This window comes from Neoarius graeffei, chromosome 17 (genome assembly GCF_027579695.1).
Source record: "Neoarius graeffei isolate fNeoGra1 chromosome 17, fNeoGra1.pri, whole genome shotgun sequence".
NCBI classification, from domain to species: Eukaryota; Metazoa; Chordata; class Actinopteri; order Siluriformes; family Ariidae; genus Neoarius; species Neoarius graeffei.
The window spans coordinates 27,636,081-27,653,304 of NC_083585.1; the positions used below are offsets into that span (position 1 = coordinate 27,636,081).

Below are 17,224 nucleotides of genomic sequence, written 5' to 3' on the forward strand. Positions count from 1 at the left end.
ACACACAGAAAGGCCCTCGCCAGCCCCGGGGCTCGAACCCGGACCTTCTTGCTGTGAGGCGACAGCGCTAACCACTACACCACCGTGCCGCCCCCAAAATGGACATGTATGTAATAATATTTTATTACATATTACCAGCTGTTGTTGTCAGCTGTTTCTTGATTTGCGAAACAAATCACTGCTTTGGAACATGGTTAGTTTGCTTACGCAATCACATTTAGATGGAAGATAAAAAGCTTTCTGGAAAGTTCCACATGGTGTGGTTCAGGCGTTGAATAAAGTATTTATCATTATATAAAATAAATACAAATAAAATGAAATGGTTTTTATAATTTTTTCCAGCAGCCCTGGGTGTTTTTTTTTTTTTTTTGGATTGTTTTCTAGTGTTTCCAAGGCATATGGTTCAGGGGGGGAAAAAACCCCAAGACATCCAGTACAGACCATGCCCACTTCTGGTTTAAACCCAAATATGTAAATGGATATTTTGAGCACACACAGATATAGATCATGACGTCATGTTCCACCCTGAGAATATACATTAAGTAAAATATTGACCTCCATCCAACAACCTACAAGAAACCATCAATGTGTATTAATGAAATTTCTGAAATGCCAAAAATGGCGTTGTGAAAAAGCTTTAAACGCCTTTAAATGTAAAACAATTTTGGGGTTGTTTTTCAGCTCAGTGGTGCATTACATGGCGGTAATGATTTTGCCTAAAAATTGAATGAAAGCAACTTTTTAAAAACATGTTTCTCTCTACACTGAGTTCATTCTCCTCTAATTATAGAAACAGTCAAAGTCATACTTAAATGTGTGGTTACGCTGTGCTGGTTCCATTGACAACACTGTCTGCTCTGAATCTTTTTATATACGTAAGCTCACCTGGCATTCTCATAGAGGGCAGCTCATTTTTCATGACCGGTTGTCCATGACCAGTCATGTGCAGTGGCTTTAAAACTGAAAAACTGAAGAAGAAGAAAAAGGATCTCGGATCACTAAAAAAAGGCTTTGAATGCTCCAGTGCTTCATATATAGTTGTGAACTAATGGAAACAAAAACAAGCCCTATTTGTGTGTTGAAGCATTTAAAGGTTAGCAAGTACATTAGAGAGCTTATAAATGGCATGTAACGGCTGAGCTGCTTTTGAGGAAGAACTGTTTCCTTCATGTTATCTCACTGATTTATCTGAGGTTATGTCAGCTCACTGATGGGGTTCTGAGACAGATGGTGTGCCACTGATTTGAATCCTTTCTACCCCTCAAGCAAAGTCTGATGTAATTTCACAGTGCAGCGTGGAGCAGAAAGTAAGGGTTGAATTGGTCTTAAATGGTCTAGATTTTTTTTTTTTAACGCTGTTCTATATTTAACACATATTAGTATGATCTTGGTAGTACTTTTGAAAAGTAACAAAAAGTTGGGTTAAAGAAAGAAATGGATATAGAAATGGATGCATGTGAAGCTACAGAGAAGCTAACATGAGCTTTTATACTGAGGTTTTTTTTATTATTATTCTGGCTTTAAGGTTACAAGATTATCTAAATTGCAAGCGGAAACAATTATAGAAGGATGGAAAAGAGTGAATACAATACATTTATGGACAGATTTGAACTCGGTATAGGCATTAGTCATTGAGTCATTTTTAGTGGCTTTAGCTTGAAAATTGAAGCAGTACGGTAATAATCAAATAAATTTAAATGCACTGAGAAATGCTATGCAAGCAATGTACTAGTTTTTAATTTTGATCAAAATTAATATTTTTGGCCAGAACAATATGGAATAGCTATTTTTTTTCTCCCTGTATATGCACGTAGATAATTTGTATCGGAAATGAATTAGAAATGGAGATGTTAGATAAATTCAAAAAGGCAGAGAATAAAGCTTTTGGCACATCTAGCTGGAAACATATTAGAACATCTATCTGGAAACATTTCATGGAGATGTGTCGAAAAAAGAAATAATGTTTCCTTGCTGCATGATGGTATTTGTGGCTCACTTTGTGCCTGGTGGAAATTCAGTGTGCCTCAGCTGATGGTGTGGTGAGTGGGTGGTCAAGAAAGTCAGTTTCAGTGTTTGGCAATGTTGCCTGGGGATGACTGATTACGCAATACTTGCCAAAGATCTTCAAGCACTCACATTTAAATATATTCTCATTTTCAAATAGGCATCATATATATATATTTTTTTTCCTCCCCCTTTTTCTAGGTATGTAATGATTCGCCCAGTTCATGATTGGATTCAGGATATTGCGTTCACGATTTGATTTTCTCACAATATTTTTGAAAGAAAATTAAATGCAAAATATTTTGTTACCAGAAAAAATTGGTAATACCAGAACATTTATTTTCCTATTATTTATCAGCTTAAGTATTCCTTTTGTTAAATTTAAATAAAAAGCTTTTGTTAATCACCAACAGTAATTATTTTCCCACGTGTAAAGGTTAGAGTAAAATATAATAACATTAATCGTTTCTGGTTGAGAGTACGCTGTGCGCATTCTGGCTGCCGCTTCTCACCGGAGCTTTTTATTTTATTTTCCCTTTTGTTTTTCTTTTTTGTGTTTGTGTAGTTTGAGGTTTGTTTTTGTTTGAGTGTTTTGTCCGCCGGTTGTGGTGTAGCCCCGGGCCCAATTTTGGACGTCGGTTCCCTTCAGGCCTTGGTTCGCCATGGGTGATGTCTGTGCTCCTCGCTATGGACCGCAGTGAGCTTGTTGTTCTTTTAACATCAGGGCTGTCCAATGCTCTGTGCGGTGGTGCTTTTGTGCTTGGTGTGATGTTCAGAGCAATGTTGCCCGGTGGTGTCGCGGTGGCTGTGCAGGTGGTTTGGGACATACCAGCGCTCTGTGCGGCCATACGTCTGTGCTCGCTTTGTGGATCCATGGCGCGGTGTTCCGAGCTATGTTGCTCGGCGGCGTTGCGGCAGCTGTGCTGGCGGTGTGGGACTTGTTTTTGTGCGCCTTTTGGTGGGACTGTGGCTGCTACACCATTGGAATGACATCCTGACCTCCTTTTGGTGGACTTTTTTTTTTTCTCCCCCTATAATTGTAAAGCGACTTTGGGTATGAGAAAGGTGTTATACAACCTTTCTCATAAGTATAAGTTAAATAAGTATAAATTTAACTTATTAATAATAATACCGGTAATTAAATAGTACATTTATTAAAAATGAAAAAATTTACAAATAGGCCTTTTCTTACTAAACTTTTATGAACATACTACCTGCATTTGCTTCTCTTTTCTTTAGCTTTTGGCAATCTGTAAAAAGAGAGCTCTAATTTCCTGTTAAATCTATTTGTAAAGTCAATCACGCAATAACTTTCTCATTTTAGATATCTTTTTTTTTATGTTTGTGAGGAGCATGGGCGGCACGGTGGTGTAGTGGTTAGCACTGTCGCCTCGCAGCAAGAAGGTTCTGGGTTCGAGCCCAGCGGCCGGTGAGGGCCTTTCTGTGTGGAGTTTGCATGTTGTCCGCGTGTTTCCTCCGGGTGCTCCGGGTTCCTCCACAGTCCAAAGGCATGCAGGTTAGGTTAATTGGTGGCTCTAAATTGACCGTAGGTGTGAATGTGAGCGTGAATGGTTGTCTGTGTCTATGTGTCAGCCCTGCAATGACCTGGCGGCTTGTCAAGTCAAGTTTATTTGTATAGCGCTTTTAACAATAAACATTGTCACAAAGCAGCTTTACAGAATTTGAACGACTTAAAACATGAGCTCATTTTATCCCTAATCTATCCCCAATGAGAAGCCTGTGGCGACGGTGGCAAGGAAAAACTCCCTCAGACGACATGAGGAAGAAACCTCGAGAGGAACCAGACTCAAAAGGGAACCCATCCTCATTTGGGCAACAACAGACAACATGACTATAACATTAACAGTTTTAACATGAAGACAGTTTCATTGATGTTGTAACTCTTCACTGATGGAAACTTGAGTGCAAAACTGTTCATGACAACTGCAGTCCTAAAGTTAGCAAGTCAACTGTAGTCCGCAGCCATAAAAGCATTACTGTAAGAGTCCAGAGCGTCCTCCAGGCTTGTCCAGGGTGTACCCCACCTTTCGCCCGTAGTCAGCTGGGATAGGCACCAGCTTGCCTGCAACCCTGTAGGACAGGATAAGCGCCTACAGATAATGGATGGATGGATGGATGGATGGGTTTGTGAGGAGCTGTCTTAGCACTGAGTTACTTCTACCTACAGTGAAGTCATGTGTATTCCCGCTATTTTACATTACTCTGCTGTCTAAACAACACAATTATGGCTAGGAAAAACTAAGATTACACAGCCTGATGATAATTGTGATTCATTTTCTTATTTCATCAGTTTGAACATGGGTGCAAGTTTTCTGGCATGTGCCGGAAGCTCCGTTTTTTTTTTTTTCGGTTCTGAAAAAGTAATTTTTCCAAATCGTGGAAATCCGTTGAGATTTTCGGGGGGGGGGGGGGGGGGGGGGTGTATAGGGGTGACCCTCTCACTCTCAGCGTATTACCGGGTTATTGCGGTACAGTCTCTGCACGAGACAAATCTTTTCATCTTGTCTTCGCCACAAACCTCATTTATACGCCGCTCACCGATGAGTGGTCCTGACTAGCCCATTGTTTCACGGTGTTATACATGTGTGATATCATGTTTCACGCACGTATCTGCTTTTATAAACGATTTTTTTTTTTTTTTACATTTGATTACCTTTCAATTATTAAATAAAAGTAAGGTAGGTCTTGAAATAAGTTTGTTAGCTTTTTTATCATCTTTTCTAATGTGGTTGTTAGGTTGAAAACTCATTTGTAGTCAGTAATGGATTATAAAATATAGATATTTTTGTATATGGAAAAAGCTGAATCTTATTTGCTAAAATCCAGGAGTTTCTGAGGACATCAAGACATGTGGCCCCTTATTTTAACTCAAGCTGTGTATATATTGTAAAAAAGGTATCACAGCAAAAGCATATTAAAAATGGTTGTTTCAACATTTAAATTAGTAGTAGCTAGATGTTTTGAAATATCAAGGCTTGTACTTGAAATAGTTATTTCAGATGAATTGATGAAATGTATTAAACATTTGATGTGAATATGCAAATCATATAACTATTAATATTATAAATGATTGCATGAGAGACAACCATTTTAACTTGTAATTTAATTTTTTTTCGAGCCCTAAGGGGGGCTCACCCCCCTTTGTAATCCCCCCTGCATGGCTGCGCCATGCACATCTGACTTTGTCAGACTTTTCAGGTTTTTGAAAATGTTATACTTGCACCCATGTTTGAATCATAAATTTGTATCGCAATTTATCATTGTATGACAGGGCTTTTCAAAGTGTGGGGCGCGCCCCCCCTGGGGGGCGCCAGAGTTCTTCGGGGGGGCGCAACGTGAGAGACAAAATGGATCGATTTTTAGTACCTAAAGCTACAGTGAGTGAGGAGACAAAGTCTGGGCCAAGCAAAAAAACAGAGCCTCCAGGATGTTGCGATTTGCAACTTCAGCGCAAATTCAACCAATCCCCGCGAATTCAGGGCAGTGTTGCAATTATATCCAATCACCGCAACTTTCCCGCAAATTTGACCAATCATTGGCGTCGTCTTGAGGTGACGTCGACAAACTACCTTCTGCCTTACTTCCGTGTGTTCAAGAGAAGCAGCATGCGCGCAGTGTTGCCAGATTGGGAGGTTTCAAGTGCAGTTTGGCGGGTTTTGAACATATTTTGGACTGGAAAACGTCAGCAGTATCTGGCAACACTGAAAGTGTGTTATGTTTACAGTGAAGGACTGTATGCACTTTATTTTTTTTTACTTAATACAAGAAATTAATGGATGCCAACATTTTTGCCAAAATGGTATTTTATTTTCCATTGTTTAGGCAGCTTCAGCATCATACTGTGAGATTCTGTTCAAATTGTTTTTTTTCTTCTATGAAGCCTGAGCCATTTATTTAATTAGTTTATAATTATTGTTTAATTTAATCTTCAGGAGAGACTGCCTGCACACAGTACTAGTATTAATAGTTTTTTTTCTTATATGAAAGCTGAGGCATTTATATTATATTTGAAGGTAACTTCATGTTGTGCTGTGAGGTTCTATGCACTTTAACTTTTGAACCAACAGGTGCATTTGGATAAGTAAAGCCTATTTTTCTGCATTTTTGTAGTCCTGGTAATCTTGTATATTGGTAAAGTTGTTTATAGGACCATTTCTCAGTGTCTTTGTTTTTTTAATCAATAGTTTTTCAGTCATAACTTATCACTCAATTTTAATCACAGAAAGAGAAAATCACAACAATTTCTCGCAACTTTCACTTCCTCCCGCAATGTAATCGCAACAAAAACCTAAAAAACACCGCAACTTTCATCGAAATTTTTTTTTTGGAAAACCCCCGCAACATCAGACATTTTAGCCCGCAACAATCACAAAAAAGGCCCGCGAAATCCTGGGGGACTGGAAAAAGAAGGAAGTATGACCACGATTATTTAAAGTTTGGATTTTCATGGACTGGATCTGAAGATGCTCCACTGCCACAGTGTGTTGTCTGCCAAGAAGTGCTAGCTAACGATGCTATGAGATGTTTAAAATGTGTAAAACAAGATGTTTTAAAAAGCACAGATGTTTAAAATGTGAAAAAGAAAAAAATAATGTGTACAACAACCATTTTTTAAAAATACGAATGGAACATTAAGTATAGCAACAACAAAAATTGTAAGGGGGGGGCGCGGTTGTTTATTTGCTCTCCGAGGGGGGGGCTCACTCTCCCACACTTTGAAAACCCCTGTTGTATGATATATCGTTGCATGCCTACTTTAGAAAAAAGTTAACTACAAGCAAAACAGTTGAAAGTGAAGGGCCCTGTTCAAGCTCTAACAAACCTTCTAGTAATCTTGAGAAAACCTTCACAACCTAACTCAGAAATTGCACATCAGTGTTCTGTTACTCTTTCAGCTCTTCTCACTTTATCGCTCTCTTTCTCCTCCAGTATTGCTGAAATTCCGCACGGATAAAGGTCGAGACCCTCAACCAGGTAGCTTTGCTGAGGACTCGCAGTTGCTCCTGCAGATCAGAGACGATCTCCTAGAGGCTATGGGGGTGAATCCAGAGCTGCTGCCTGACAACTTTGTCAGGTCCTCACTAACACATCAGCTGTCCCAACATTTATCATATATCATATCTCATAACTGCCTGAGTCATGGGAATAACATTAGTGTACATGTTCTGTTTTTCCAGCTATTGTTTCTCTGAGATGGCTCCAGTGTGTGCTGTGGTGGGAGGAGTACTTGGTCAGGAAATAGTCAAGGTAGTCACTCTTGCTTTAATTTTTTTATTTATTCTTCAAAGTGATGAACTGATAAGTCTAAGCCTAAAACAAGCATATGGAAATTCCACCAACAGTTTCCATACTTATCAATTTTATCTTTGGCGTATATGTACAAACAGACGCATCTGATCAGGGTGAATGTAACGTTTTAGCAAGGTTTTAAAATCAGTTGATTATGCCTCCGCCAGTAGGTTGTCTGTGCGTCCAGCCTGGTCTCTCCCAGTATCTCAAGAATGAGTGGTTGAATGTTTGTAAGATTTATATGGAATTATGACTGAAACCAGTAGATGAACTGATTAGATTTTGGAATTGATCCAAGCAGGATCAAGGTCACAGGAAGATTTGGTCTCAGATGTGTGAAATAGCTTCCTTCCTGTTTGAAGAGGAGTTTAAGGGTATGGAATGTATGTATGCAAATTAATAACAAGAAAGAGTAGACTTGTTGGGGGCATTCCCATCGATGCCATCGGTGTTGATTTTTACTTGGTTTCATTTTATTTCAACTTTTTTGAAGTTTCCAAAAAGTATGTTGTTATTTGCAGACACAAGCAGCTCAGTAAACGGTAAAATTTTCCCTGCTCAGTTTCCTTGTTTTCCTCCTTGTTATCTTCTTGGATAACTGTCATCTGCTGAATGCTTTTCATTCATAGGCTCACTGCTGCAACACCTGCATAAATCTATAGGAGGGTAAATCAGCTGTGTCGTACACATGACATGTAAATAAGGGTTAGTGGGTGGCAGTGTGCATGTACGCAGCTGAAACTGATTTATCATGTGCACTCGTATTACGAAAAATTGTTGGTGCAGTGTACAAAGTCCTTCTCATGCCAGGTGGTGCCGATCTCCGTTTCAGTAGCCTTCGGCCTCTCACCTATTACGTAGCTAGGGTTACAGAGCGGGCTCATCCTCTGGAGAGTTTGATTCCCTACTCACATCTATATTGCGGCGTGCCTCACCAGATGGCAGTAGGTACCATTTTTATGATGGTTTTTGATATGACCTGACCATGAGTAGAACTCATGATCTCCTGGTCAAGAGGTAGACACGCTAACCACTAAGCCAGCTCGCAGTTGTGCAGGGTACGGTACGGTTCATCTTTATCATCCCACTAGCGCCTTCAACCATGACAAAGTCTCAATCCTCAAAGGGGTTGCGCTAGATGTGATTCATTAAATCTACATTAATGGTATATGAGTAAACATCTCTGAAGTGAGGTCACTGTTAGATAGTATGCTCTTACAATCATGTAGCGCAAAGAAGAAGAAGCCTTTATTTGTCACTTGTACGCTCAAGCACAGCAAAATTCCTCCTCTGCATTTAAAGGAGAACTGAAGGCAATTTTTTTATTATCAAAATTCTATTTATCTCATTTTATTAAATATAGGAATGCATTTTTGATCGCTGTTTTGTCACTGCTACAGCAAGTTATGAGTGTTTGAAATATGCTCTGTAATATATCAGTCCATATGTCAAAGCAGTGGCCGTAAACGAGATTCGCTGAGACCTGTGCGAGACATCGTAGGACGGAAGTAAAACGTACAGCGGAAATCAAAGTGACCGACATCTGCCAACGTTCTCAAAAGACGCGCATGCCCTCTTTCGAATGCTGACATAATCAAGCCGGAAGTTTTCCCTGTGTCTGAAATCGCTCCCTACTCACTATATAGGGCACTATATAGTGAGGACACCATTTTGTAGTGCTGTCCGAAACCTTAGTGAGGATTATTTACACCCTATATAGTGCACTCAAAGTATCCCACAATGCATCACGAAAAGTAGTGTACAACCAATGGTCACTAACCAAAGCAATTATCCCATTGTGCATCACGGTCGCGCTGAAAGAAATCAAATTAAAAGTCTCAAATTTGATTTAATGAAAGGCAGCGGCAAAGAAGAAAGTATTCAGCTTTGATTTTAAAAAAGTGAAAGATGCAGGTACTTTGTATTGATTAATGTGGGAAATACACTCAGTATAATATGTATTTATCACAAAAATACATGCATGTATTTTATTATTTTGAAAACCCACCAGCCGCCTGATCTGGCACGTTTTAATTGTGCGACAGTAATGACATAAATCCTAGCGTGACGAACTAGTGTCCGAAAGCTTCTTTTTTTTTTTCTTCATTTAACCAATGGTTCGAAGTCGTATGGAATAATCTCCATCACTGATGAAGCTGGCAAATCTCGAAATGAATCTAAATTGGAACGATATGGCGATCTGGCCGCTGTGTAAACAGTTTTCAAAATGGCGGCGCTGACACTTCATATTTGAAGTCTCGCACAAGTCTCGTGAAGATCGCGCGGATAAGCGACACCTGCCGTGGACCAAACGAACTACATTCAACATGGCTAAAAACCGAAAAGACTAATATAAAGGCTAGTGTAATATAATATGCCAATACGAGTCACGAGATAAGGTTAATAAAACCGAAAACGTAATTGAATAACACATTAATTAAGAAATAAATCAAATTTAAAAATGACTTCAGTTCCCCTTTAACCCATCTGAAGCAGTGCTCACAGTGACAGGAGAGTTGGATCCTAGCATTCATGTAGATGTTACTTTGACACGTACCACCTACCTAAACATTGTTGTAGACTAAGTACTACACCTCTTCATGGCAACAGTATTCCCTAAAGGCAGTGGCCTCTTTCAGCTACCCTACTGTAAAAATTGTTCAGGAAAATGATAATGTTTTTAAGTAAATGGTGTTGACTTGGCCTCCAGATTCCCCAGATCTCAGTCCAATTGAGCATCTGTGGGATATACTGGACAAACAAGTCCGATCTATGGAGGCCCCACTTCACAACTTGCAGGACTTAAAGGATCTGCTGCTAATGTTTAGGTGCCAGATACCACAGCACACGTTCAGAGGTCTTGTGGAGTTCATGCCTTGACAAGCCAGAGCTGTTTGGCACAAGGGGACCTACACAATGTTAGGCAGGTGGTTTAATGTTCTATCTCGTCTCGTCTCGTCTTCTTCCGCTTTATCCGACTTTATTCAACATATAACATTCAACAGTGCATGTTGAATGTTATATCTGTTCAGTGTAAATAAATAGCTAAAAGCTGCACCAACTAGGTTTACTAACTATCCTTGAAATATACTGAAATCAGTTTTATAAATGAATTAAAAGTTAAACGGACAAATTATTATTATTATTATTAGTAGTAGTAGTAGTATTTATACCCCTGCTCCAAAGGAGGGGAGCTATACTGTTTGTTTGTTTTTTACCTCTGTCTGTCCGAAGCACCCTTTTTCTCAGCAACCACAAATCATAGCCACTTGGTATCAAACTTCAGCTTGGGGTTCTATACCATGCATACCGTTTTCAGGTCTGTCGCACATCAACTTCCTGTTTACCGACTGAATGTATTTACAAAACGTACGGTATAGCGTGGATTTACAAAATTTTCATAACATTTTTCTCAGCAACTACAAATCATAACTGCTTGATATTTAGTACCGAGCTTCAGCTTGGGGTTCTATACAGTGTATACCGTTTTCAGGTCTGTCGCACATCGACTTCCTGTTTGCCAACTGACTGTATTTACGAAACCTATAGCGTGGATGTCAAAATTTTCACAACACTTTTCTCAGCAACTACAAATCATAACTGCTTAATATTTGGTACTGAGCTTCAGCTTGGGGTTCTATACCGTGTATACCGTTTTCAGGTCTGTCGCACATCGACTTCCTGTTTACCGACTGAATGTATTTACGAAACATATAGGATGGATTTTGACGCTATTTCAAGAAGCAGAATGCTATTTGAAAATGACAGTTTACCAGGATGCTATTTGAAATCCCTGGGGAGAGACACGGCTCTTTACTTCCTTGTTTCAGGGTTAATTATTTGTTGAAGTCAACATTCATAATAAGTGTCCTATTCCTTCGATTGCTTGCATTCTGATATAAGCGAGAGCGGGGGGATACGTAAGTGAGCAGGAGCTCACAGCTGATCTTGTATTCCATATGACTTTTGTTTATAAAAGTGTTTAAAGTAAATAAATGTGGGTTTTTTTTATTACCTTGTTAGTAGCATCAGTAGTAGAAATTTGACTGGTTAGTTATGATGGGGAAATTTTCAAACGTGGTATTTAGTGGACTAAATCTTTTAGACTTATTCATGTTTACCTGAAGTCAATGAAAAAGCTAAAAACAGAACTGGCATCATTCTCAGCACTTTTATAGTCCCTTTTCACTGCACCTAATTGGTAATAGGTTATCACCATAAAAACCCTACGCCCCTATACAGTGGAAATTTTATGAGCCGTGAAGGTGGTTTTCCTGATAAGGGTCTGTTTCAGGCATATGGCATCTGCCTTCCCCATTGGAATCTGGCAGTATACGGAGAACCTTTTAACTGCCGACACTTTTTAAATGCCAGAATCGAAAAGGTAATGTTCCGGTCACTGGAATCCAATTCCTGTCAGAAATGTTGTCATAAAATCCATATATGGTTTAAAATTGTCATTGAAACCCCGCCTACCATTGTTCATATTTGAGATTGTGTTAAATGTGGTTACAGTTCATGTTTACACAGAAGGCTGGTAAAGTACTGAGTCAGATTAGTGACGTAATATAAAGATATACATGCCTGATTAAGGCTGACCTCATCATACATTCCGCAATTTGCTGGAGTCTGTTAGAGAAGCCTAGTGGAGCATGTGAATGTGGTAGATACAGTGCTGGCTGGGCAAGCCTTCACACCCGCATGGTGGTAGTGGTGGAGAGAAGCCAGGCTGTCTTGCCATCTTCTTGCATGATGAAACAGGCTGTAACTCACACATGGTCTTTCGCTGTCCCTCACCCATCAACCACAAGTACCACAGAAAAGAACAACCCCCAGTGCATAATTCTGAAAAGCTATTAGCAGCCGTACCACACTGATACTGATGTACATTTGTCACATTGATTGTGTGTGTAAAAACAGGCGCTATCCCAGAGAGATGCCCCACACAGGAATTTCTTCTTTTTTGATGGCCTGAAGGGCAGCGGCGTCGTGGACTACTTTGGAGCCAAATGATCATGGAGAAGACCAAGGACGAGTGGACAAAATGTAGGCCCTCAAGGAGACATTGAAAGAGCTTTTCAGTGCTGCAAAAAGCAAATGTTTTGAACAAGTAAGCACTCCTTTGAGGAGCTCAGGCAGTGTCGTTATTTCTGTGAGTTGATACAGGCATACACACTCACCTTTGTCTGCCTGCAATGTAACGAAACAAAGTTTCATGGTGAATGTTGTGATTTCCCATTTTATATTGAAAAGATTCAAATAAAATACATTTCTTTCGGATTACATGGGCAGTGTGTGTGTTTGTGTGAGGAAAGGGTTTGAAATATTCTTTAGCTGTTTGATTATCTGGTCATTCTTGTATGTAATGTTTCGATTCAAGGAATTATAACGGTCATCCAAATTGATTTGTGTTAGAGTATATCTAACTGATTGCACAAAGAAATAGTATTGGATGGCACAACAATGCAATTGACATTGAAAAGTAAAAAAAAAAAAGTGAGAAAGTAAAGCCAAGGTAAGTTCAAATTTATGTATCAAGAAGATCATCTGTGGTTGGGTAACTCATTTATGACCTTGGCTGAGGTATATGCAGTGACATTTGGCACAACATACTCCATGACTCAGCAGCATAAGAGAAACAATAAATGTTTTGATCTGGAAGTTTTCCCTCAGCTAGCGAGTCTGGTCTGTCCGGTCGGATCTGTTGGAATTCCAAACAAAATGATTAAAACCAACACAATTGTCCACTGTTAGCAATTGGCAACTGTGCTATAGATATGCACAGTAAACAATTTAGGAGCTTGATTGACCAGAAATGTGTTTTGAAGACCAGACACCAAGCTCCCAGTCTGAGGTTCACTCTGGCCAACACTGGAACAGGATATAATTGGAACAGGATACACCAGTTCAACAGGTGCCTTGGAGGAGTGGCACTGAGACACAAGTCTTTTGTCTTTACACAAACGAGACACTTAATGAAATTATACGTATCGTAAATGGTCCAAACTCATGTTGTTAACTTTATTTTTCTCTACTGTAGACTTTGATCTGTTTAGTCTGGAGCAGTGACATGGGAATAGATATGATGGCAATGAACTGCTCTTTGTACTGTTGGTTAGATGCTGATGAGCTGGGGGGGGGGGAAACCCCACAGCTTTCTGGCTGCATGGCAACTACCATCGATGGATAAATAAACAAAATGTTATTTCTCTTTGGTGAAAGGACACGTGGAAAAAAGAAAGTCAAGGCCGTTTGAGACACTGACTATTTAAGATGCTGTGCTTTTCCCCAGTTTAAAGAAGGCAGGATTAATTACCAGCATATTCCCTCAATGACAATCCTGATGATCCCCTTCCCATGTGGTGCTCATTGCTCCCTGCAGGTCATTTTCCCTGGTTTTTAGCAATGCAGCCAATAATTACCCTGTCACCAGAGCTAATGTAGGGAAAACTAACCTCTGATTGGTCCTTTTCTTTCTGGGGCCAGGTAAGGACCACGGTAATACTGTTTTGTTTTTTTTTCTCCCTCTATTAATCAATTTATTATTTAACTCCTTTGCATCAAACAAAACAATGTTCTTATTCTTAGATTGTCCCTCTCAGATATACAGGGTTAGTCAAAATTATGTTAACACTCATGGATTATTTTTCTCCTGAATGTGTAGTGCGCCGTGACCGCTGCTGGCGTAATTGGGCCCTGTTTTTTGACACCCCAACAGTAACGTCAGACGTCTACTTACAGATGGTGCAGCAGTACGCCACTGATGAACTTCCATTACGGATCCAATCGGTTTCTACCATTTAAGTGTTAACATAATTTTGACTAACCCTGTACTGGGCAAAAACAAAATACTAATGGGTAAAAAATGAGTTCATGTATGAGGAAATGAATGCATAAAAAACCCACAGACTGGATTCTCGATAAGCTGTTTACTCATGGAGTAAAATAGTAAAGCAACCTGTCTTTCCTGTGTAAAATATTTGGTCGTATTTTCCACATGCGCGTAACATTATTATGCGTCAGAAAACACAAACAGTTCATTACTTCATTATATGACGTATTCTTGCTTGCTGTATTGAACTAACACGCCCAGACAGGGGCGCAGATAGGATTTTTGAACTGGGGGGGACTGGGCTGTCAGCAAATGATTCCATTATGTGTGTGTATATATATATATATATATATATATATATATATATATATATATATGTGTGTGTGTGTGTGTGTATATATATACACACACACTACCGTTCAAAAGTTTGGGGTCACTTTGAAATGTCCTTATTTTTGAAAGAAAAGCACTGTTCTTTTCAATGAAGATCACTTTAAACTGATCAGAAATCCACTCTATACATTGCTAATGTGGTAAATGACTATTCTAGCTGCAAATGTGTGGTTTTTGGTGCAATATCTCCATAGGTGTATAGAGGCCCATTTCCAGCAACTCTCACTCCAGTGTTCTAATGGTACAATGTGTTTGCTCATTGCCTCAGAAGGCTAATGGATGATTAGAAAACCCTTGTACAATCATGTTAGCACAGCTGAAAACAGTTGAGCTCTTTAGAGAAGCTATAAAACTGACCTTCCTTTGAGCAGATTGAGTTTCTGGAGCATCACATTTGTGGGGTCGATTAAATGCTCAAAATGGCCAGAAAAATGTCTTGACTATATTTTCTATTCATTTTACAACTTATGGTGGTAAATAAAAGTGTGACTTTTCATGGAAAACACAAAATTGTCTGGGTGACCCCAAACTTTTGAACGGTAGTGTGTATACATGTTATTTCACCTCCCTCACTGCCATCACCAGGAACTACCTGCAGGCCAGGACAATGATAACATTTTAACATAGCCTATGGAAATCCAAAGTTTACACATTATCATCACGCACAGAAATTGCAAAACTGCAAAACTAGTTTTAAAACCGCTAAGTTCCAACTGTTAAACATAGCGAGAGGCTGGGCTACGTGTGTGTAAAGTGTAAACCAGTGCATCCTGACTTTCTAACTATGCCTGTGTGTTGCGTGAGCGGCAGTCAGTCAACAACTCTTCGCAAAGTTTCCTTATGAAACAATAAGGGAACGCCAGATTAAACGTTAAAACTGCCTTCTGAGCACTGTATCTACAGGCTACCACCGAAAGAAGGAGGCTACCAGAAAGGCATCTCTACTCCGTACGATTTTACTTTCACTACGACGTTACTTTGAACAGACTATCAAAAAATTGGAAGGTGATATGATAAAGTAAGGCACAGTTTACTTACAGCCGTTTTTTTTTTTTTGGAAAAAGTTTTCTGCCTTTTGGCACCCTTCATCATGCCGTGTTGGGGTCCTGAACTAGGAGGAGCTGTCCCCGATATGCCTGTCAAACTTGTTGTGGGTAACCATAGCAACCAAGCTCGAGCTCGCAACCTGTGCAGTCTGCGCAGTTGCAACTATGTATGTACTGCTGTGCACCTCAATAAACCGAATGGTAATTAGTCTTTTGATTTTTCCGTGAGGTTTGCCTTATGCAAAGAAAGGCAGCATAGACGTTTTTTCCTCCCTATACAGTGGTGCTTGAAAGTTTGTGAACCTTTTAGAATTTTCTATATTTCTGCATAAATATGACCGAAAACATCATCAGATTTTCACACAAGTCCTAAAAGTAGATAAAGAGAACCCAGTTAAACAAATGAGACAAAAAAATATTATACTTGGTCATTTATTTATTGAGGAAAATGATCCAATATTACATATCTGTGAGTGGCAAAAGTATGTGAACCTCTAGGATTAGCAGTTAATTTGAAGGTGAAATTAGAGTCAGGTGTTTTCAATCAGTGGGATGACAATCAGGTGTGAGTGGGCACCCTGTTTTATTTAAAGAACAGGGATCTATCAAAGTCTGATCTTCACAACACATGTTTGTGGAAGTGTATCATGGCACAAACAAAGGAGATTTCTGAGGACCTCAGAAAAAGCGTTGTTGATGCTGATCAGGCTGGAAAAGGTTACAAAACCATCTCTAAAGAGTTTGGACTCCACCAATCCACAGTCAGACAGATTGTGTACAAATGGAGGAAATTCAAGACCGTTGTTACCCTCCCCAGGAGTGGTCGACCAACAAAGATCACTCCAAGAGCAAGGCGTGTAATAGTCGGCAAGGCCACAAAGGACCCCAGGGCAACTTCTAAGCAACTGAAGGCCTCTCTCACATTGGCTAATGTTAATGTTCATAAGTCCACCATCAGGAGAACACTGAACAACAATGGTGTGCTTGGCAGGGTTGCAAGGAGAAAGCCACCGCTCTCCAAAAAGAACACTGATACTCGTCTGCAGCTTGCTAAAGATCACGTGGACAAGCCAGAAGGCTATTGGAAAAATGTTTTGTGGACAGATGAGACCAAAATAGAACTTTTTGGTTTAAATGAGAAGCGTTATGTTTGGAGAAAGGAAAACACTGCATTCCAGCATAAGAACCTTATCCCATCTGTGAAACATGGTGGTGGTAGTATCATGGTTTGGGCCTGTTTTGCTGCATCTGGGACAGGACGGCTTGCCATCATTAATGGAACAATGAATTCTGAATTATACCAGCGAATTCTAAAGGAAAATGTCAGGACATCTGTCCATGAACTGAATCTCAAGAGAAGGTGGGCCATGCAGCAAGACAACGACCCTAAGCACATAAGTCGTTCTACCAAAGAATGGTTAAAGAAGAATAAAGTTAATGTTTTCGAATGACCAAGTCAAAGTCCTGACCTTAATCCAATCAAAATGTTGTGGAAGGACCTGAAGCGAGCAGTTCATGTGAGGAAACCCGCCAACATCTCAGAGTTGAAGCTGTTCTGTACGGAGGAACGGGCTAAAATTCCTCCAAGCCAGTGTGCAGGACTGATCAACAGTTACCGGAAATGTTTAGTTGCAGTTAT

At 39.7% G+C, this 17,224-nt stretch overlaps 1 protein-coding gene across 1 annotated transcript in view; it reads left to right on the top strand.

Moving 5' to 3' along the window:
- Positions 1–12,597, top strand: part of sae1 (SUMO1 activating enzyme subunit 1) — a 38,556-nt gene extending 25,959 nt beyond the window's left edge. The window contains exons 7-9 of the mRNA XM_060943927.1: positions 6,955–7,099; positions 7,203–7,272; positions 12,235–12,597. Of these exons, the coding sequence (XP_060799910.1) occupies positions 6,955–7,099; positions 7,203–7,272; positions 12,235–12,327 (308 nt within the window). The 3' untranslated portion in view covers positions 12,328–12,597. The remainder of the gene's footprint in view (positions 1–6,954; positions 7,100–7,202; positions 7,273–12,234) is intronic.
- Positions 12,598–17,224: the final 4,627 nt, after the last annotated feature.